The sequence below is a fragment of the Pezoporus occidentalis genome, unplaced genomic scaffold (genome assembly GCF_034315485.1).
Source record: "Pezoporus occidentalis ecotype Australia unplaced genomic scaffold, CSIRO_AGI_Poc_V1 ctg218, whole genome shotgun sequence".
NCBI classification, from domain to species: domain Eukaryota; kingdom Metazoa; phylum Chordata; class Aves; order Psittaciformes; family Psittacidae; genus Pezoporus; species Pezoporus occidentalis.
Genome location: NW_026914051.1, coordinates 439,008 through 462,497, shown reverse-complemented (window position 1 = coordinate 462,497; position 23,490 = coordinate 439,008). Strand labels below are relative to the sequence as shown.

The 23,490-nt window shown below is 38.5% G+C and overlaps 1 protein-coding gene across 2 annotated transcripts in view; it reads right to left on the bottom strand.

Annotated features, from left to right (window-relative positions):
• EDIL3 (EGF like repeats and discoidin domains 3) overlaps positions 1 to 23,490 on the bottom strand; it is a 274,356-nt gene that overhangs the window by 63,009 nt on the left and 187,857 nt on the right. For both annotated transcript variants that reach the window (XM_062619997.1, XM_062619998.1), the window contains 3 exons: positions 13,413 to 13,568; positions 12,205 to 12,349; positions 5,908 to 6,092 (listed from right to left, as the gene is read on the bottom strand). In XM_062619997.1, coding sequence (XP_062475981.1) covers positions 5,908 to 6,092; positions 12,205 to 12,349; positions 13,413 to 13,568 — 486 coding nt within the window. The remainder of the gene's footprint in view (positions 1 to 5,907; positions 6,093 to 12,204; positions 12,350 to 13,412; positions 13,569 to 23,490) is intronic.

The window sequence follows — 23,490 nt, the reverse complement described above, 5'->3', positions numbered from 1 at the left end:
GCAAAAACGACAGCTGCTTTGCCAAGAACCACAAGAAAAGGAGAATATTTAAGCTGGTAGCCAGACAGAAACCACTTACTTAGCTACCTTAACCAGTATTAGTATTAATGCCTGCTTTGCCAAAGACACGGTTCAAAAGATATTTAAACAATCCGCACAGTTTTCTCCTTATGACTGTTTTCAACATTTAGAAAATGCTACAGTATACTGATTTGCCATCTTGTAACCCTCTGTGGAATTCATTGCAAATAAACAGGTAAATGCAATAAAAAAAGGGGAGAAACAGTAGGTGCAACAATAATAGGTAATCAGTAAATACCACGAGAGACAGGAAACAACATCCCTTTTTTTTAGTAACATAATGAATGAATGAATGAAACAACCACCAATAAAACAAGCTGACCAATATGAGATGAAAAATAATGTTTTCTTCCCATATTAAAAAGGAGACAGATTCACCCCACATAACTTTCATCTTTCAAAAATGCATTACCCAGTTTAAGCTAATCTTATTCCCTGATAGTACTTGTCACATTTCCATTGACTACAGAAGGAGCCTAAGCAACTAATTAGAAGTAGATATTTAAAGATATCTATAAATTGCATATATAAATTTTATGTATAGAACCCATAAAATTAAAAATTTCTGTAGTTTAGTCCATTTGCAGCAGGTTATACAGCCAATAACTTGGTGAAATGCAAAAAAAGGTCTGGGTTGCCTCTCCAGACTCATGTTAGCCGTGCTTTCCGTGAGGCTGCTGGAGCTGACATAGCATTAGGCATGGTTACCTTCTGTCTTAATTTTTATTTATCTTAGTATTTAGACAACTTCAGATAACTTGTGTTGGTGCTACAAAGCACAACATGCACCACTGTCAAGTTTTGCAAATACTGGAGAAATGTAGCACAGTCTACTTTCTGTACTCCGCAAGAAAAACTGAATAGAAGCTGGGTCAGGGTCAGCCTTTAAATAAGAACTCTTTAATTTGATCGCTTAGGAGCTTAAACACTGCAAATAATAGCTAGAAAATCAATAAGAGTAGATCCTGTGATGTCATGAGACTCTTTAAATAAGGATGGTTTTGCATATATACAACAAAAAGTGAATGATTATTTGGAACACAATTTTGCTTTTGTTTTCAAACAAAAGACTTTGTGATGTGAAAAATACAGTCATGTATTAAACTGAAAGAATAATTGCAGTACTGAGACCATTCTTTTCTAAGAGTGTTAATGAAAAATCTGTTACATTTTCTAGTACTGGAGATTAGGTTGGCAGGAAATCACCCAACTACTGGCAGTCATCACATTCTAAAAATGTGTAGGTACATGTACAGCAACTGCTTTGCCAATCTTCAAAAAATCTGTTGTCTTTATCAGTAATTGTGTTGTTTTTTTTTTTTCCCTAATAGTGCTTAGCTGATTCCATCACATACAATCAGCAAGAGAAACATTAGAAAAAGACATTGCTTATTGCTCCACTCTACTATTTAAGAAAAGGATGACAACTCAACTGACCTTAATGGCAGGTATATAAAATAACTGTGGATAAACTGCATCAGGTTTACCCTTCATTCACATCAAGCTGCAGAAACTTCCACTAGCTTTGCAGCAAAATACAAGCTAAGCAACCAGATGAAAGTAATTTTTGCAGGGAATACATGGTTTTAAAGTTTCAGGTGAAAGTAGAAACATAAAGCTACTGCAGTACTGCTCTTGACTTGAAAGCAATATGGAGATATAAAGGAACCTCAGTAGGCTTCCAAGATTGGGATACTCCTTATCCAACTGTGACCTGTAGAGAAACAGGCCTTCAAAATACCCAGCTTACTGCTGGTTTTAAGATAAAATACTACCAATACCCATGTACGGTTGTAAAGTTAGGACTTAGAGAACTTTATTGAAAAACAATTTATGCCAAAAAAGATTGTTGAGGAAGAAGAAAGTTCCAGCTATTTGGAAACACCAAAATGAGATTCTTTAGCTCCAACTAATCTTGCAGAAGATGGCAGTTAGGGAAAAAGCATCAGAGAAAATACCTGCTGAAGCACCAGGCAAATGACAAATGGGCAAAGGCATTAACATAGATGGTGTTTTTGTCTTTATTTGGCAATGAGACAGAGTGGAAAATCAATATGATGACAGATCAAATTGATGTGCAGTGATCCCGCAGTAATAGGGAAACATTTTAAAACACCAAAACTTAACTAAATGCAAAGAGAGAAAAGGGAGCTTAAGCTGCTGTCCACATTTCATAATTTGTAACTGCAGAAGATTAGTAGTTGAGTAGGATTGGATTTTGAGGCAAATGTGAATTCTTTTGAATGACAGCCTTAGCTAGGAAAATGAGCTACAGAATAGCAATAACTTATTTACAAGAGCAGTCACCAAGCCGTTCCTTAACACTTTCTTTAATGTCAAATAACTGAAGAAATAGGGAGGGGGGAACTGGCTGGAATTACAGTCCTGAACTGTGCTCACAAGGAACAGAAGCACTCCCAAACTGGCAAAGCAAACTGCTCACTTGTTCAGCAAGATCCTGGGGAAAACCTGTGAACTGGTTCAAGGTAGCAAATGAAGCTCACCCGCAAATAACAGTAATGACAGAAAAGGACTGCCTTGAAGGGAAGTGAATTTTAGGCTTATATTTCTTTTCTCACTAATTAACTGGAAATACTATATCTTACCTAATTTATGCAAAGTTTATATATAATTATGTGAAGCAAAGAATTACTTTTTTTTTTTTTTTTAAATTTTCCTTCCTATTTCCCTCAAATTTGTAATTTTATTCAGATCATTTCACAGAAGTATCTTCAGAAAAAAGGGAGGCCCTAAAGAAAGTCATCAGGTGTAGACAGGGTTACTGGAACTGATTACTTGCCTTAGATTTTATACCAAACCTGAACAGTTATGTTGTTCTGTATCACAAAGATGCACAGATTTCAACTGAGACAAGTACAGAGACACTAACCAAACAGGTTAATTAAGTTAATGAAAGCTCCTGTAGTATAATTTAGGCCAGGCAACTGAGATAGCTTCTGCAGCATCATCACTAAGGAGTGGCAAGAGTGCTCTTGAGCAAGCATGTGGGGGAATTCAGGCCTGGATTATACCTGGCTGGAGAAATTAAGCTCATTAACTTCTCCTCCACATCACCAAAATATTTTCTTCCATTTCTAATGATGGTGTTTGGTGTAAAGGAGTTGTGCTGTGTGGGGAAACTGGAGTTCATAAGTGATTAAATTCTAGATCACAACAGATTCTCAACAACTGCAGCACCAATAAGCTCAGTATACTTCTTGAACCCCCAAAATGCCACATAACACTTTATATTCCTGCCTCTGGAGCAAAATTATGGATGTACCACTCCAGAACTCTTTAAAACAAAGAGCAGACTTGTTAATGGATGCATTTTAAAATACAATGAAGATTCAGAATTTTCCTTTTTGAGAGAAAACCAAATAAAAAAAACCCAGCTCATGACAGAGAATTTATCTCTAGGGTTCATCCAAAAGTGCTGTGAGCTGCCCAAAAGCATCAAGAAGCATTTATGCATGATGGAAACATCACCTCTCAGCAACCTTTACTACAGCAGGCACTCTGCCATGCATGTCAGCCCACAAGCTTTTAAGGAAAGAAACAGTTGATAGCAATGGCATTTGGGCAAAGATCCCCCAAAATAACTGTAAGAACAGACCTGTTCAAGTCATCCACATACCACACATTACAACAATAAATTTTAAAGGCATCAGTAGACTTCTACCCTGTATTGGATCTCCAGTGAAAAATGTAAAAGATGAGCCAAATAAGGCATGTGAACTGAAACTTCAAAAGGCATGGAAAACTAACACTGTGAAGCATCATACTGGTAGGCCAGCTACTTTAAGCAAAATCCAGAAACCTATGTCTTACTTGGGATACTGTGGAATTGCTATTGGGATAATTCCTTGTAAAATATAATTGCTGAGAGAGAAGGGCAAACAGGTAAGTTTGCTTTCACATGCTTTTTATTACAAATCTGTTTTGACTAAACTCTATGAAAGCAGCATAATGATAACATTGCAGTCAGTATGTTAAAAGGTTACAATGCAATAATCTGCATTTTATGGAAAAAAACAGAGGACTAACAGCAAAGAGAACAAAAATGAATGAACAAATTTAAACAAGCATATCTTTCTTACAGAACTGCTACCTAGACTTGAAGTATGTGAGCCCATCTCTACTCACAGACTGAATTCAGAGTAACCAACCTATAGCAGAAGTTAAGGATCAACTTAAGTGCTGAAAACACTGGTGTTTTTAATGCCTCCTGTTTTGTTTTGTTTTTATTTCAAACCACAAATGTTATGATAGTCCTCTGGAGAAATATTAAATATAATGACATTCAGGAAATGGTAAACTAGTCATATTCCTGTGAAGTTACTGAACTCACACCATAGCCATATGACAAATGAACTAAAAGAGAAATTTTTCTTCACAGCTTTCTTTTGACCAGATACAAACAAGTACGCCTGCTACTTCAAGGACTTGCAGAGACTGTGCAAGTGGACAGATTAGACTGGCAGGTTCAGAGGGGTTCAAACATAGCAAGATTTGGAACAGAATGGAAAATTTTACAATATAAGAATCAAGTCTTCAGCCCCTTGCCATCTTTTGCTAAGTGAAAATTGACTGTCACCCCCAGGAGGAATAACACCGCAACAGGACATCCCTGTGGAGTGTCTGCACATCCTTTGTGTCCTGGTATCACTGATGGGGTAAATCACAGAATCATAGAATTGTTAAAGTTGGAAAGGACCTTAAGATAATCTAGTTTCACCCCCTCTGCCATAGGCAGGGATGTCTCACCTTAGACTAAACATTATACAACTGCCTCTCTTCTATGTGGAGAAACATTTTCATCTGCTTCTCCACCGTAAAACACAGCAATAAAATTTTCCTCTTCTCCTTATTAACTGTTCTTTTAACAAGGTGCTTTAAAAATATTCAGCAAATCCCAGGATCTTCAGTTATTCAAAAGTTAAATAGACAAGCCAATTGCTTCTTCCATTCTGTACGTGTGTAAACTTGGAGAAAAGATAGTAATGGTATTGCTAAATTGCTTAGCAACTGTAGGTAGAAAGCTAATATGTCATAATTTATATGTGAAAGATTACAGGTTGTTAGTAGCCACATCTAGTGCTATTGAGGCTTCCCACTGAGAACTGCACTGCAAACTGGCAGCTGACTCAAAACACTGCTATTTTCAACAGTTCAAAAACTGTAAATGTGTCAGCGACTGGTCAAACAGGCTTCGATACTGACGACTTATTGCGATCTTTCACACTAGTGTCCTACTGACTTATATAAATCACTCCCAGGCTGAAAACAAGCCCTCTGCACAGCTTTGTAATGAATTCATGTGCTGAATCAGTCTTGCTAGCTTCAGAGAGGTGTTGGAAGGTGATTTTGATCAGTCTCAACTAGACGAAGACAATTTCTATGAGCCATATTTGCTAATATGCACCAAGAAGAAGTAAATATGCTTTTCTAGGGCTCCTTGGGAGGTCATAAGGGATAAAAAAACATGAACACCTCAACAAAATAGAAAAAGTCAGTGAAACAGATCTGCAACTACTATTTGTGCTCATTAACAAAGGAAAATTCATGGCTGCTGGGTTTGGTTTAACCATAAGGTTTGGTTAGTGGTGGTGAAGGTTTCCTTGGGCAAGGGTTTCTGCAACTGCGGTACCAAAGACACGAAGACCTGTGTGAGCTTTTATAGATTTATCTTCTATGTACGGCAGAATAAGGATGGTTATACTCAGAAACTGAAGAGTATGAATATAATCTTAAAACCAGTCAACCACTTCTATACCTGAAATGCAAAGAAGATAAACATTTGGGCAAATGTATGTGAAACGTTACCTGCAACCACTGTGACTGGTCATTGTGGCCAGAGGTCCAGGCATTAACTTTGCCTTGCTTGTCCAGCCGTGCTTTCCTGGGCTCCCAAGTGAACATGTCCATGTTGAGTGTACGGAAAACACTGGAAGCGCTAATTTGGTAGTCCTGTATATGTCCTGATTTCATCCCCAGCGGTTCAGAGCAACCTGGAACAGCAAAATAATATTTGTGACACTACCTACCTATCTCTGCAAGTGGTATAGGTTTTTGGTTATGGAAAAGAAAACTAGCAATTCTTGAAAAAGGCTTTAATCAAGACTATTGTTGGAGGAACTTGCAAAAAAACAAATGAAAAATAGCTAATTCAAGGCACTTTATTTCGACAGTAGCTTGGGAGAATCAAAAACAAGATAGAGAATTCAACGTATTTCATCCTGGCATAAATGTATGAAGGCAAACAAACAGATAAGATGACTTTTGTCTCTTCTTATCTGGGCTTTATTTTCCTGTCCAGCAGCTTGCTATCATTTCCCCTATTCATTTTTTTTTTTTTTTTCATGCTTTTATGCCATGTCACATCAACTATCTGTTTGCCTACTGAGGAAACATTTTTTCTTAAAGCCACTGCTGAAGTACAGTGTTAACAAGCACTAAACTCTTCTATACTTTTCAATTGCTTGACATCTAGCCAAAAATTTAGAAAGCCCCAGCACCCACTAAGGGAGTGGAAGACTACAGAAAGACAACTGTAAAGGAGGGAGAATAGTAGGAGATAATTGCTTAGAAGAAATAGAGTTAATGGCTTATTTGCTTAAATCACATAGATGTCCCAAGTGACTGAGTTACTTTGATTGCAGCATGTTGGGCGTCCGGGGCGGGGGCGGGGGGAAGGAATAGTAAGTGGCTCTACGCTCCTCTGCTTCGCTATTGTACACGGGGAAACGAGAAGGTTTTTGGACCCAGAAGAGGGAAGAAGCAAGCTGTCAACAGGAGAGACACCCTTTGATAGCAGGACTATAACAACAGTGCTGGAAGGCAAGGAAGGCAGATGAGCTGCATAGTTTTAATATTAAAAAAGATAGGAAAATGAAAGTCAAGCCAAGTGGCTGAGAGCCAGAGGGCTGCTAAGAGGTTAAGAAAGGTGGATGTAGAGCTAGGTGGAGTAATGTTCGGTTATTGAGGAAAAGGTAAAAGACGGAGATGAGAATATAAAAAGAAGCTGTTTTTTCATTTCCTTCCTGCCCCAGCTGTCAAAAACCTGTACACGTGCAGCTGTCCCAGAGTTTTCACTTCACAAATTCAGGGATCCTACTTGGTTTAGCAGCTGACATAACTCAGTTAAATTGCCCATAATATTTTGACATATTCTAACTAACTGAGTGAGGTGTGCTCAGGACCTAACATACCTGGTTTTGCAGAGAGTGCGTCATTACTGTGAATACACAGAACCTTGACTTCATGTATCATTAGGAAGACAGAGGCTTTCCACCTGATACTCATACGCAGAGCTGGTTCCTATCAGTCATTTGCTGAGTAACCTGCTGTGTTTCTTAAAGCACACAGATAAGTCATGAAGGTTTTCCTGTTGCAACCATGACCTACTCTGCTGGTGCCTCTTGACAAACTAGGAGCATTGTGTGACCATTTAAAACACCTTCAAAGTTTTCACTCTGTTTTTCACTTTATTTGAGCTAGGCATCAAAGATGGTTCCCCGTTTCATAAAACTTCATTTCCTCCACAATATGTTTATCAGATTTAAAGACGTGAGTTTTTTTTTACTTTCTTTACTATTATTAGCAAAACCCTTTTGGTCAGATTCTACTTTCTGTTTATTTCTGTAGGTTTAATGCACACGATTAAGTAGACTTATGTATTCAAATCAAGAAGGTGAGACCAGGCTCTTTGTGGGGAGTCTGACAGTGAGAGCATGTGTATTACTAGAGACAGATAATATGGTCTTTAATGTAGTAAGTACTGCATTTAAAATTTGAAATACTGATGTGTTTCATACTAAATTGAAAAATAAGAAAAACCACCAGAGTTCACTTTTGAAAAATTATTGTCTCAGAACTGATTCTCAGTGCACAAATGAAAATTGCACAGCCTTGTCTGTAGAAAGAACTACCTAGTTCAACAAGAGAACAATTTTCCCAAGAGTATGAGGGAACACTTGATAGCACAAATGTGGAAGACTCATCCGTTGCTTTAAAAATGGACTTATTGTTCAATTCTGAAGTATCAATTCAGGATCACGAGGGCTGTCAGCAGGAATGTTTCATCTGAGGAACCTGAAGCAGGTTTCTGACACAAAAACATGGGTTGTCAAAACTGTTTTTCAGTGCTGGTTCAATCCATCAAAAATAATTCTATCTTTTCTGAGTATTATTATTGATTTATGAAACAACAGATGTCTCTACCTGTGTGTCTGTGTATGCGTGCATGCATTAATGGGATTTTACACTTGCTTTCCTTCTCCCCTGCCCCAAAGGGAAAAGGAAGACAGTTGTTAAAGGTAACAGGAGAAAGTAAGAAGAACAATGAGAATCAGAAGAGAGGAAAATGGTGGCCAAGCAATGTGTTTGTGCTGTGTCTCAGAGAGCAACAGCAGACCCAGTTGCTTCCCAGCTCCTACAGCACCCTGCTGCAATGACATAAAGTAATGACGACTTACTTTGATAGGCGAGCTGTTACCTATACAGCAAAGGACAGAAACATCAAACTAGTACAAAACTTTGTGTCTGTAGCTAGTCATCCCTCACAAAAGTGTGTCTATAATAATGCTTCTGACTCCACAGGACATCTCTTCACTGCACTGTATCTTCTTTAAATTTGCTTTGTAATGTCCCTGCAAAGGGATTCAATCTCCCTTTCCATTTTTACAACCTATTAAAGTTAGTGAGAACTGATGTGGACATACAGCTATGGTCAGTGGACCATCTTAGGTCAAAATATTTGAGATACTTTCATATCACCATCTCTGATAAATGATATCTGGCACTTCTGCATGTTTTAACCTGTCTAGGTATAGGTTTTGCAGTTAATCCTTATTTGGTCTAGCTTAATGAAACATGAACAGTGAAACAATGAGGATGAGAGTGGATTAGCCTGAAAGAATCGACGTGAAGGCTATTCTTTGTTCACTCTTCTGAGAGCACAATATTTTACTCTGCGTCTCCTTTCATGAAAACTCAAACCCTCAACAGAAATATTAAATATCCAAAACCACAAAAAGATCTCCATGCAAAGGTCTACATGCATCTTGTCTGGCGCCAGGATTTGTGCAGTATTGGCAAAAGCAGCATAGGTAAATTATTTGAGGGCAAAGGTGATTTTGTTTTAGCTAATACCGTGTTATTTTTCTTCTATGAAAATCCAGAGATTTCATTTCTTTTTCTCTTAATGAACACTGGATTTCTTTCCAGATTAGATAGTGCTAAGAAGGACAAGGTAAGGGGAATCTAGTATGAAATGCAGATGTTACTAGTCCCTTTGTGTGTGAGTTTGTGTGAATAGTAGCTAAAGGTACTGTTAGGATCGAAAAATAGTAACTTGCCAAAAAGAGGAAAATTACATGCTCAGAAGATGTTGATTTTCAAACGGATGGTTAAGCCCTGGGGACCAGCATTCCTCTGCAAGACTTGATAAACTCAGAATACCAAGGATTTGCTGAATTGCTGCACAGCCACCAATATACGGGAGAATCAACAATGTATGGCATAGACTTGAATGCAGAAAGGCAGAGCCTCCTCTGTGTAGCTGTTTCATTGCATGAGTGAACTGCATGAGTAAGTGACTATGTTGTGCGAACAGTCATCTGTCTTCAGATACAGAAGCTTGATGTTACTAGTAATACCAGCATAATGAATAAAGGCATTCTAATAAACAGTAGCTGTGATCTGCTTCTTCCCCCACATCAATGTTTATGAAGGGAAGGGAGTTTACAACACAGATGTGCAAAACACAAATAAGGCAGGAACAAAAGTCCATGAAAATTAATGCCTAACTCACCAATGTCAAACTTCACAAACACTGATCATGGTTTTTGGTAATATCTGACCATGGGTCCTGGTAAGTAAACCTATTCATAAGCCTCGAGCAGATTATATTGAACATCTTGCTGAAGTTGAAGTCTGTACTAAGAAATAATTACTTTTTAATCATCTGGTGCTGTGAGGCGGTCTCCCTCCCTTCAATACTGAGGTTTTTTTCCTAGCACCAGGACTTTTTAGAAAAGTCAGGCATCTCAAAGTATTTTTCTGTCTAAGACAGATCACCTGGAATTACAGTGAATTAGTCTGTTATGTATAACTGTACTCTTATGAAATTGTTCTGCTGAGGCTTGGCTGCCTGCAGTTCAAAGAAACAATGACCTTGAAACTCTTAGGAGACCACTGAAATGTATTCACTTCAGTAGCTTTCACAGTTCTTTGAGCAAAACAATTCCTGGTCATTCTGGCAAGGACTTACTCTAAATTGTAGTTCTAGAAATGGAAGATATAAAAAAAAAATCTAATAGACTAAAGCAGCTAGACAGAGTTTTCCATTTACTCTCAAACCTATCTATATTGGAAAAGGGCTACAGTGAGATTTATGCATTAACTTTTCATTTCTGAATCTGGTTTTGATGCCACTAGAGGACTGAAAATTATTTAACTCCAGCTGCTCTGATATATCATTACTGAACTGGATGACTATTGTTTGTACAGTAAGCAGGCAGCCACATAAAAATCATTCTTAAATGAATTCAGTGGAGCACTCCCATTGGTAAAGGGCTGATCTCTTGAAAAAGATAAAAAATTTACATGCTCTGCTGAATTTGTAAGGGAACATGGTTCTTGCAGAGAGTGGCTAGAGGTCAGGCTTTATATCTATGAGCTATAACTTCTGCTACTACAAACCTTAAGAGGGTTTGTATTGATTCCACTTGCTCATTTACTTTTTGCCATGAGATGCTTCTGCTAGAAACCCACAAAACAAATCTAAACTGAAATCTTGGCTAAAGTAGCATAGCAAAAAACACCTTACTGCACTCTGAGTGGTCCTCAAGGGCAGTGAAAGAACCCTTGTCCCTCCAAGGATGTCACACAGCGTCTCGGCGGGCTTACACCACAAACAGAAGGAATTACATCAACTTTGATGCCTGCTTCTGCCGTGCCTCTGCTGTGCAGCACTGCACACACAGCTTTGGCTCCCAGAAACTCTTTCCAGTGCTTAGTTTAGCCTGTCCTTAGTGTAAATGCAAATCAGAGAATCTTTGTCTCTTAATTTGCTTAGTATAGAACGTTACGGTCCTGATTGCTCTCTACAACTGAAAAGAGGCTGAAGCCAGAAGGTGGCTGGTCTCTTCTCCCAAGAACAAGTGACAGGACAAGAGGAAAAGGCCTTAAGCTGTGCCAAGGGAGGTTTAGACTGGAGATAAGGGACAATTTCTTCCCCAAAGGGTGGTCAGGCATTGGAACAGTCTGCCAGAGGGCAGCAGTGGAGTCACCATCTCTGGAAGTACTCACATACCACATACATGAAGCCGTCAGAGACACGGGATAACGGTTGGACTTGATGATCTTAAAGGTCTTTTCCAACCTAGTCGATTCTAATTCTATAATAGCTGTTGATACTAAAACTGCTATAAATGTCCTTTTCCAGGTTGCTGGAAAAGTGGAGGCTAATGCATGCTGAAAGATTTACTAAGTGTTATTAGGTTGCTACTATATTACCTTACTGCTGTTACTGCCCTTCTGCATGCAACTACTGCACTTCCATCACTTAGGTAAGTGCTGCTGCTTAAATAATTCGCATAAGGAGAGATAAGCAACTGGCTAAGTTGCTAGAAATAAAACTTCATTTCACCAAGAATACCAGGTTGCTCCAAGCCCCATCCAACCTGGCCTTGAGCACTGCCAGGGATGGGGTAGCCACAGCTTCTCTGGGCAACCTGTGCCAGGGCCTCACCTCTCTCACAGGGAAGAACTTCTGCCTAAGAGCTCATCTCAATCTCTCCTCTGTCAGGTTAAAGCCATTCCCCCTTGTCCTGTCCCTACAGGCCCTTGTCCAAAGCCCCTCTCCAGGTTTCTTGTAGCCCCTTTAGGCACTGGCAGCTGCTGTAAGGTCTCCCCAAAGCCTTCGCTTCTCCAGGCTGAAAAAGTCCAGCTCTCTCAGCCTGTATTCCCATGTCAGGGGTTGAACTGGATGATCTTTAAGGACCCTTCCAACCCAAACTATTCTGAGATTCTATGATTCTGTGAATAAAATGCGCATGGTTTAGACTTCAGCGCTGTTGGTGGTTGACTGCTGAGGGGCAGTGGTTGCAGAACACCCACCTGACAGCTCACAGCCCAGAAGTTCCATTCTCAATGTGCAGTGCCTTCTGCACACCTGAGGATACAGCCGTATGTACTGTGACTTGATAGGAGGGGTGAAGGAGTTGGCATATGGGGTGTTGTTGTCCACATTGCCATGGAACACCTATGATAAAACAATATATACATAAAACTGGAGGTTCAGTTCATTTCCGTATCTCAGAAATACCAGGGTTGTTCTTCTGCACGTTCCCCTGCAAGTTTTTCCCAGAGTCAGCTTTATCATTTCTAGTGCCCAACATGCAAGTGTATAAGCAATACATGCTGACATCAGTTTGCATCAGCACGTGCTTGCCACGTGCTCCGAAACGGGACCTCTATCTTGTCACCCCTAGAAACTGGAGCTACTAATGCAACTAAATTATGTCTTCTTTTCTAATTAGTGTATTAAATAATCCCAATTCAATTTAGCCTGCAATTCTTTGCACTGATTCACATTTATTTTTCTCCCTCTGATTCAAGAACCTGATCCAACTCCCACTGAAGCACATTGCAACCCTCCCACTGATAGCATGGGGAGCTGAATGAAACCTATAAGCATTCTTCTGTTCACTCCTCACTAACCAGATATGCCTGTAACTTTGTTTTCTTCTTTCATTAAATACCTTTTCATACAGCATTTCAATTTTCTAATAGAGTTACTATGTTTAATGCTGCAAAGGCCTTAGCTCTATCCTAAGTTACACAGTAAAGGGATTTTTGCTGCTTTGTATGCACAACTCCATAAAAAAATAAGTGGTAACTACAAACTGCAAGTGCATGCTTCCCACTGAATAATACTGTTTGCGCCGTGCAGAAATTAGCATTGATGAATGAGTTCTGTGATTCTAAGGGTTAACACTAACATTCCAATGTAATAAAAATAAATTGAAAATGGAAGAATGAATAATTGCTGGTAAACTAATTAAAACGAAAATCAGTTAAATGTAATAAACAGGATTATTCTAGCCTTGGGACGTAGTATTTATACAACCATCAATTAAAGTACAAGAAATTCTTAGCAGACAGAATGTGCAAATTTATTGATTGGGTTTTTTTTTTTTTTCAGACAAAAATAATAACAAGGCAACCTATATCACAGTGTCAGGCAATTATGCTCATCTTCTAGAGATACCTCTTAAGGCAACTAAAACACAGCACATTTTCACATAAAAATGCCTTAATCTTACCATATCGTCATTTGTGCCTTTTACTTTGTACATTGCCCACGACTTCCCATCATTACTGTATGCAATTTTGTAAGATTTTACATATTCTGGACTTCCTATCCTCTTGGCACCTTGAGTTATAACTCCAGTGACTCGCATCTTCTTCTGCAGGTTTATCTGAAATAACAGTACAATGTTATCATTAACCACTTGAGGGTCACAATTCTGATTCTTGATTCTTTGATTCCTTTATTTTATTTATTTAACAGAAAGAAAAAAATGTAGCTGTAGCACTTAAATTACTATCTTTTTACTTGCAATAATTCTTTTTGTCTTTCATACATTTAACGTACCTATGCACATAAATAAATGAAAAAAATCCCTGAACCAAAAGCCTGTACTATGCTTATGTCTCCACATGTACATGTACACACACACACACATCTATATTACTGATATATAGAATATTACTGGTGTATTACTGGGAAATAGCATATTACTGGTATATGGGATTACTGCTGTATATTTCCTTCCTAAAAAGGAAATGCAACAGTGTGATGACAATGTAAATAATGCATTAAAATACATTAGCACTTGCCTCCTTCAAATGAAACTTGCCTCCGCTCTCCAGTTAGTGGCTCTGACCCACTGCAATCCCCACTATTCAGGACAACAGTCCCAGTACAGGAGTATGGGGAGTAAGAGACATATCAGGTCTCTGCTGTCTAAATACTTAAATCTCTTTATTCTTTATGGTGTAGTCTCAAGATTTTCTTTCACTTGATAATGTAATCTAGCCTCTATTAAGTGTTTCAATATCTTCCTGTGTACACATGGGAAAGCAGAAGAAAGAATTTTACTGTTCTTTTGAGAGAGTCTAGCTATTTCTCTGCTACTTATCTGAAATATTTGGGCTTATGATATTTTTCCTCTTGAGGCAAAAGAAATTTCAGTATAGTTTTACCACAGTTCTCCCTGTAAGAAACTGATAAACACTCATACATCTTTAACATAACAAAGGGTATTTTAGAGTTTTGGACCCATTAAGAGAGCAGAAGATGACTATAAAAACTCAATTTTTTTTTTTTACATGATCTTTCTCAAATATTCCAGGAAAACTCAAGAAAATTTGCAATTGCAATGGTGAAAAGGGACTCACATCAGGAATTTGCATAGGTACATATTAGAAGAAATTCAGGCCTTTTCACAGTCTTGGGAAACCTTTTCCCCCATCCCGGAGAAAAAAAAAAAAACACAACATATTATATTTGTAAGATAACAGCTCCAGAGACTACTATCAGCCCCCTAACTACATTTAAAAATGTAGTTAACATAGAACAAGCAGTTAGACATAAAGGTTTCTAGAAGTTTGTTATGCAGGTTCCAGACTCTAAAAAGAATTCAAGAATTTTAATAAACAGGCAAGTAAAACAATTTTTCCTATACTTACGAAATGGTTAATAAAGAAGTGAATGCCATCTCTGAACCAAATTAGAAACCATACCCAAACAGAAACCAGCCATTGATTATTTGCCTTTTGCACATACTGACTAATTGTATCTTCACATTTCACTGTTTGGGAAAAGGCAGATATAATGCAACACCAGATAAAATTTCTTGGATCCAGTTATGTATGCACCTAATATTCTTCCAGTTTCATTCCCAAATTTTCTTTTATCCAGATAATAACCTTAGCAAGTTTTTTTTTGGATCAGAGTTTATGTGAGGGTTTTTATGTTTGTTGGTTTTTTTTTCTGTGTTTCCTTTTTATTATATTCCCACACTGGGTGTTTCCCATGTCCAGGCCCCCATCTCTTAACGCACAACAAATCAATCACTGCACTTCAAGAAGTAAAAGAATGACAAAAGACCCACCCAAAATTAATCTCTCAATGAGAGTAAAATATTTAATACGGATACTGTTTAAACAGTGTTCTGTGAGTTTCAGGAGGTAAAAACCCTGCCTTTTTTCCTGCTATGTATCATCCTGCTCTATAGGCTTATCTGGACATCTGTGCAATTCCATTTACTTCTCTGTTTTAATAGACAGAATCTTTCCTTTTAGAGGTTTTCCTGATCAGTATCCATACTTTGAGTTGCAAACTCAGCTTTGGCTTTAAGCACTACTGAGCCTGATGTAACACAGAAAATAGAGGACACTGTGTTTTGAAATTAGGTCTACATACTCTGTCAATGTTTCCAGGCAAATCCTAATGAAGGGGAGGAAAAACCCTGCACTTTTCAAATCCCTGCAGCTTCCTTATGTACAAAATATGGCTAACATCATGCCTGTGGTAGCTTCTTTCAGTGCATATGGAAATAATTGGCACTTTATGTCTGAGCTCTTTTATGTGTTCTAAAATTTTCAAGTCAGAGCTTATCAAATCTCAAAATATTGCAACTGTGCAATGACTATAACAACACAGGTGCCGAAACATGCTTTCTTAATGTACTTCAGTAGGAAGCAAAGTTCCCCATGTGAAATGTGAACTAGCTCTGTTAGCACTAAAAGCACTTTCAAAGGTATTTTTCTGCAGCAATTGTAAAGAAAAACAGCTATGGAAGCTCTTCTTTGTGGATTCAGACATAGGACATAATGTTCAGACTAAATTCTAATTATATTGGTGACTATGTTTTAAAACAAAGAGGTGAAAGTCACCAGGATAAGAACAGGAGTTTAACACATCTTTTAACTGAAGGTGAAAGTGTATTCAGTTATAAAGGACCCCCTACCATTACCTAGAATAACTGGGAAAAATCAAAGATAATAGAAGATCAATAGTATTTTGAGGGATTTACCTCTGTAATTTAAATACTAATGCATGATAAAGAACTTGTAAGAAGAGACACTTGCATATAAATTTGAGGAAATTACTCACAAAAAAAAAAAAAAAAGAAAAAGGTAATAACAGACCAATCAGTTCTACCAGCCCTATTTAAATTTAAGATTATTTTGAGAGTAACAGATTCAGAACTGATGCTCAGTCACTGTCCACAGAGCTGCATTCCACCCCCAGCTCAGAGAGGGTTCCTGGGTCCAGCAGCTTCCACAAGACTTAATTCACACAACATCCATCAGGGATTCAGCTGTGAAGCAGATCCAAAGATGCCTTTGTTGTTCATCCTCATGGCACAAGGCATTATGAAACTCAGGCAAGGTGTCCTTTAACACCTACCAGTAACGGAATTTGCCTCAAAGAGGTTTTGCATTTCAGTGAGGAAGCTTTCTGGGGCGGGAATAAATTACATACATTGGAGCAGTCAGGTAAAACTGCATGTAAAGGAAAGCCAGTAGTCTGACATCAACTCTTTTAAACATGATTTCTACAAGAAATAGATTATGTCTACAAAATACAGTGGATGATGCAAAGTCATCATGCTGATAGGCCAGGTTGGACAGGGCTTGGAGCAACTTGGTGTGGCAGAAAGTGTCCCTACCCATTGCAGGGTATTGGAACCGGTTCAGCTTTAAGGTCCCTTCCAACCCAAACCAGCCTGCACTTCTATGATGCTATGATAGTATGAACAGCTCAGCTAGAGCACAGGCATGGCAGTCAACTCAATAGACAGAGCCAGGGGATTAGGTACAATACCTCGGAGTCAGTGCTGTATACACTCTTGAAATCTGAATTCATGTACCACCAGTCACTTGGTGCCTTCTATACTATATCATATAGCCAAGACCACCTAAAAAGTAAATCGCTTGAGGCATACTTCCTCTAGTGTGATACATGTCCAAGAACTAGGGAATAAAATCAACCCTGTCAGTTTAAAAAGTTACCAGCAGTCCTTGAAATTTATTTTAACCTTGTTCCTTTCAACCATCACTATCATCCTGACTCCATGATTAGAACACTTCTATCATCCCAAGCAAGGTCATGTCCTCTTTCAAAAGGAGGGGAAGAAGTAACCGGTATGCCATGTTTCCTGCTTTCAGCACTGATTCTGTACGAGTTATCATCTATGAAACAATTTTCACTGGCATGCTAATGTTTTTCACTGCAATGACTCACACAAATCTATTTTACGATCCTAAATCATTCAGTTGTCTACACTGACAAAGATGCAGCCAGTCAAGATTTTACTGGAAATTGAAAAAACCCATATCAGAAAGGAAAAAAAAAAAAAAAAAAGAAAACTGAGTATTTTCCCAAAAGAAAATGGTAATATGAACAAGGTAATTTTATGAGTTCCTATATATTGTACAGTGCATCATTTTCAAAGACAATTCGGAACTAGTCCAGAACCATATACATGGTGTTTTTGCAGCTGCACTTCTAGGTGTGAGTACATGTAGGACCATAACGCTGGAGGGAAGTGCTTCAAACTTGTTTTCCATATGCAGTCCAAAGGGTTCAACAAAACAAACTTACCAGCATGCTTAACAGCTGCTATAACTCCAGAAAAAGACTAAATGCACAATCAGAATATGTCAAAGTAACAGAATAGCAGAGACTGGGGACAGCACCAGTGCGAGTTCATACTCCTCTTCAATTTGTGATCAAATATTAGTTTATTCAGTATGTAGGAGCTAGGTACTTGACAAAACAGATAAAAGAATCAGATGCATCTGTCTCATCTACATTATTACATTCAGGAGAGGAGAAGGCAGATCAGAAGATGGAGTGACTTGAAGAAGACACTGTATATAATGATCCTGCCCAGAATACATAACCATAATCCCATCATTTGTTATTGCACTATTAGCAATAACACTACCAACATTTCATACACAACAGATTTGTCTGAAACATACGTTAAGAGCAAGCTTCCAGGAAATGCTCATATTAAAGCCTTTATGAAACACTGGGTCCTGGAGACGATAAATGAAGTTTTATATGAGCCTTCATTAAAAACAGAAATGCAGTTTATGGAGAACTATGGTGTTTACCTGTTTCAGTTCTGAGATACAATAGCATTGCTAGAAATTATTTCCCATATATTCTAGCATATATATATATTTTTCCCATATATTCTAGTGTATATATATTTTTACTAACAGTCACTATTACTCATATAAAAATAGGGTTGAATAAGAGATCAAGGTTATACTGACATTCAAAAATTTATTACAGCAACCCTTCTCTGCTGATTTTATAAGGTTTTAAAAGACTGAAATTTGAATTTTTTTATCCTTTTTTTTTTCACGTCATAGTTCTAATAGATCTAGATTGGGTGCTTATGATGAAAAATAGCGACACTTGCCATTGGAAATGTTTGTAATGAAGTCAGGAAAAGAGTAACCTTACACAGTTCCCTCAATACTGGGAAATTCAGAGAATCTGAAAACTCCCTCCCATGTTTCCTTTTCTGTCTTCAAGCACCAGACGCCCTGAACATGACTGAACACTGTTGTTTCACCTTGATGTCACACCAAGAGCAGAGCAGGACTCAGCATTGATTAGGTGTAGGAAGGTCGGAGCAGGTCAGTTACTATTATCTTTCCTGTTGCGAGGTTCTCGTATATCTAGCCTGTCAGTGGCTTTCTGTTACTTTCCTAATCAGCACTGTCAGCAAAGCTTCTTCAGATTTAGTTGAGGGCATTAATGCAGTCAGGATAGTAGCAGTGATATGTGTTTTAACTAGCATTCAGACTAGGTAATGCAGTGATTTATCCACGGCAGCATTCCAGCTCTTGCTGCCGTTCTAGAAGAGGGTTTATTACATGGAGAAAAGCCAGTATGTTTTATCTTATAATTGTAATAGTCTAGGAGAACTAACATGGTCATTTGCTACATGTCACTTTACAAATAATTATTTTCGATAAGATTGTGGCATTATACCTTGCAGACAAACTAATTAAATACTCGGTTATTTCTGATTCCAAGCCCTTTTTTTTTTTCTTTTTCACTTACATGGATGCAGATCCATCAAAGTCTTTTCACAACTTTGCTATTAAATCCTCTGCAAACATCCTCCCAATACTGTGGTTTCCAGAGTACCTTGCCAGTTTAGCATACCTCACGGTAACAACAAATACCTCTCAGGTCTTGCCTATGCTAACATCTTAGCCCCAGCCAACCATCTAAAAGCCACTCTTCATCTTTGTATCTTCAAGAAGATTATTTATACGCTTCAAGTTAGGCATGCTCAATCAGAGACACAAACTGGCCCACTAACTTAATTTGCCTTTCTCTGAAAATATCAGAATATAGGTTAAACCCTACTTGCATAGCAAACATAAATGAGGGTACTGTTTGGTCCATGCAATGCTACTATGGAAGAACATATGTTACAAATGGTACAAAAGAAGCACTCCCTTCATTTGGCTTTTGTTGAGAAATTTCAATGCATGCCTCAGAGAATTTACATAATTAGACAAACTAAAAACTTGCTTAATCTATTTCTTCTTCTTAAGTCATTATTTTAGTCCCAAAGGTACTTGCTATGATTGCCATTAACTGGATGATATGAATTATTCAAATACTGGCATGTGTAGACTGTCATCTCAAGAAGAAGCCCTTAATCAATCTCACATTGTTCAGAGGTTTGTATCCCTGTAAACTTTTAACTAATTTACAAAGTATTCCCCTGTAAACTTTTAACTAATTTACAAAGTATTGATTAAATAAGCATTATCTACCTGCAATTTAAGCTTAGCCAAGGAATGCTGCAGTTTTTCATTGCTATTATTAATTCCTTCATACACTCTGAACTTGCGAACACTTTTCCTGTCTTAAGCATGCTAATGTTTCCCAGAAAGAACTTCACCAAAATGTCTAGAATATTTCTTAAAGTATCAATGCCTAAAGAAAAATGTCAGAGAAAATATCTGTATGTATGTCTCTATATAAAATAGCTATGATCAACAGCTTGTAGAGGTTAGAGGATAGGATGCTAGACTCAAGCCACAAAATCAGAAATTCACTTTTCTTTTAATCCTACATGAAAATCCTCTTCTTTAGGGAAAAGAAGCAAATTCAAAAGGTACAAGATTAAAATCATCATGAAAATATACTCAGGGAAAATTCTTAATATGCCCACTGCAAATATCAGAGGTACTTCCTATTGCACCCTTTCCATTTGTTTTTAAAGCACTCTGATAAAACTCTGTTTTTAAAGCACTGTGATGATAAATATGACCACTCACAAGCCCAACAAGACCAACTTGGTAAAATTCCCATTATGACTTCACTGGGCTTTGTCTAGGTCCTGTGTATCTTCTCAGATGAAGAAATGTCAAGGAAGAAGGGGATGTGATAGAAAATTACAAATCTGTTGCCCAGATGAAGAAATTGTCTTTATTATTTTTAAATATTAAAGCTGAACCTATAATTAAACCCATCCATTGAAAGATGGGAGCAAAAGTAAAATCTACAATAGTAGGGAACATACAGAAGATCAGACTTCTCTGGCACTGTGAGATCCCTACTGGAGTTTTTCAGATCATTGCACATTCTCAGCTTATTTTAACACACTGGGAAACTAAACCTAATGAGTTCCTCCACCAGAACAAACCCAGTGAGAACGGTGCTAACAAATAGTAATAATCCATGCTGACAGCACTCCTTTACCACAGTTCACTACCCTTTTTATGCAGCTTATCTACAGAACTTGTAGTTATTACTGCTGTAAAGGAAGAGGAAGATTCTAATGAGTGGTTCTACAATACATGGTTGACATGGGCTCTGCAACGGGCAGACTTCCTTTCCTATGTAATCCTGGCTACATCAGCACTGGGAGATGCTACATATCCCACTGTCAAACAAGGTCTGGATCTTTTGCAAAGAGTACATGAGGAACAAGTGACGCAACAGATCTGTGCTTGCAGACTCCTGGTGAGTAACTACTCCTCATGCTAACACAGCCAGTAACTCACAAAGCAGTATTTCAACTTTCATAACACATATCATAAAATAGACATCTTTACTCTCTTTCTTCCTTGGTCAAGACAGTCCTAGTCATCATACACCTATTTAAAACTTTCTTTTCCAGTGAACCTGCCACCCATAGATGGCTTTATGCTGACCATACCATTCTGTTGCTTTTCCCATGTATCTGCAAATACATTGACTAGTTAATGCAGAGCCTTTTTAGCTGTCAGTGTATAAAGGACCCAAGGCACACTGAAGTTCCAGCTGTAACTAGGACTTCTGACTGGTGATGCTGCTCATAGCTCAGGCAACTGTTAGACCGTCTATATTGTTACAAACTTCGCGTAAGAAAGACAAACCAAGAAAATAGGAGTATTTGAAAACAATCCTTCCCACATATTGCCATCTTTGAGAATAATCTGTTAGTTGCTATGAGACTGGTTGTGCAGGGAGAGAGGCCAGGGTTTTAGATGGACACAAGTGAAATAAAGAGGTAGCTTATTAAGCATATGGGGGACAGATGGCTTTGTGACTGCTGAAAAGACTGTGCTATTCAAATGGTTTCTTTACTCTCCATTGCTATGACAGCAAAAAATGATTTGGCTCAAATGATTAATCTTTCCTGAACCTTAAGAAGTTACCTGAATGTTGGCTGAATTAAGTAGGAAAATAGGGGAAATTAGAGACCACTTCTCTCCAACCCCCAAGGTTATATTATAACACTGAGGAGACCTTCGGGTAAAATGCAGCTGCTGCTCCCAGGATGGGATGTGGTTGGCACACATGGAATCTACCCAGTGATAGTTTTCCAGGCAATCCTGGAACGTTGGCGCATGCTAAGAAAAACTGACGGGAGGGTGGAGCAGAGCAAAGGCCCCAGGGCCAGACTCTTGCACTGATTTGCAGGAGTGGGAACCTGAAGGCACCAGGTCCTGATAAAACTCACAGCAGTTGCCAAATAAGGAAACTAGATTTGTATTTGCAAAAGCAAAGCCAGACGATTTTATACACATCAGTAACAAAGTGTGTATGACTACAGCCACTCCAGCTCCATAGGCACAGAGTTAAAAGTCGAAACCTATGTTACTATGAAAAGTCTGGAGAGATCCAAGGGCCTCCTACAGTGTCAGCATGACAACACCGTGTACTTTCAATGACAATGACGTAACCTTATGGAAATTAACTGACCACTCCATACACGGTGGGAGGGTTACAAGGAGTTACTAACCTGAATTATATTCTATAAATATGTGAAATTAGGAAAGGGAAAGTGGGGAAGACTCCATCATAACTTCTGGGATCAGTCCATGGGCTGAAACTGTCTTCTTCCCCATAAGGACACCTACTGGGTAAGAACTTTATCTTATGCATACTAAATAACTAACTCATGCCAGCTGTTACTCGTGATGGAATCAGCCACTTCCCTCAGGACTCTGGGATAGATCTCATCAGGTCCCACATACTTATGTATGTTCAGGTTCCTGAAATGGTCACGAACATGATCTTCACTTACAGTGGGAGGGACTTTGCTCCTCCAGTTCCCGCTTTACAGTTCACCCACTTGAGAGGTATGTGGAGAGACCCTGCCAGTGAAGACTGAGCCAAAAAAGTCTTCAGCTGCCTCAATCTTGTCCTTGTCTGTTGTTACCTGTTTACCAGTCTTGCACCTTGCACGTTGGGGGTGGGGGGGGAGCACACTTACTTTGGTCCTCCTCTTTGACATAGCTGTAGAATCCCTTCTTGTTATTCTTTGCATCCCTTTTCAAGTTCAGCTCCAGCTCCACCTTGGCCTTCGTGACACCACCTCCGCACAACTGGACGTGTTCTTACACTCTTCCCAGTATACACCTGTCCCTGCTTCTACTGCCTGTGCGTTTCCTTCTTGCCCTTTAGTTTGACCAGCAGGTCTTGATTTCTTACACCTGGGGACTGACAGCTCTGTAGAAAGTGTCCTTACAGAACTGCCAGCTGTTTTGCTCCCTTGTCCATGACAGAGGGTTCCCAGGGGGTCCTACTAATTCCTGAAAGAGCTGAAAGTTGGCTTTCCTAAAATTCAGGGTCCTGACTGTACTCTTTGCTTGTCTCACCTCCCTCAAGACTGCAGACTCCACAAGTGCATGATCACTGCAGCCCAGACTGCCTCCAATCTCGATATCACAATCAAGTATATTTCTCATTGTCTCTTCTAATTAAGACTCAATACACAAAGTTGATGAATAAACACAAGAAGTCACCTTTCAGTGAGACAGTCATTTTAACTATGTTTGCACTTTTATTCAAAATAC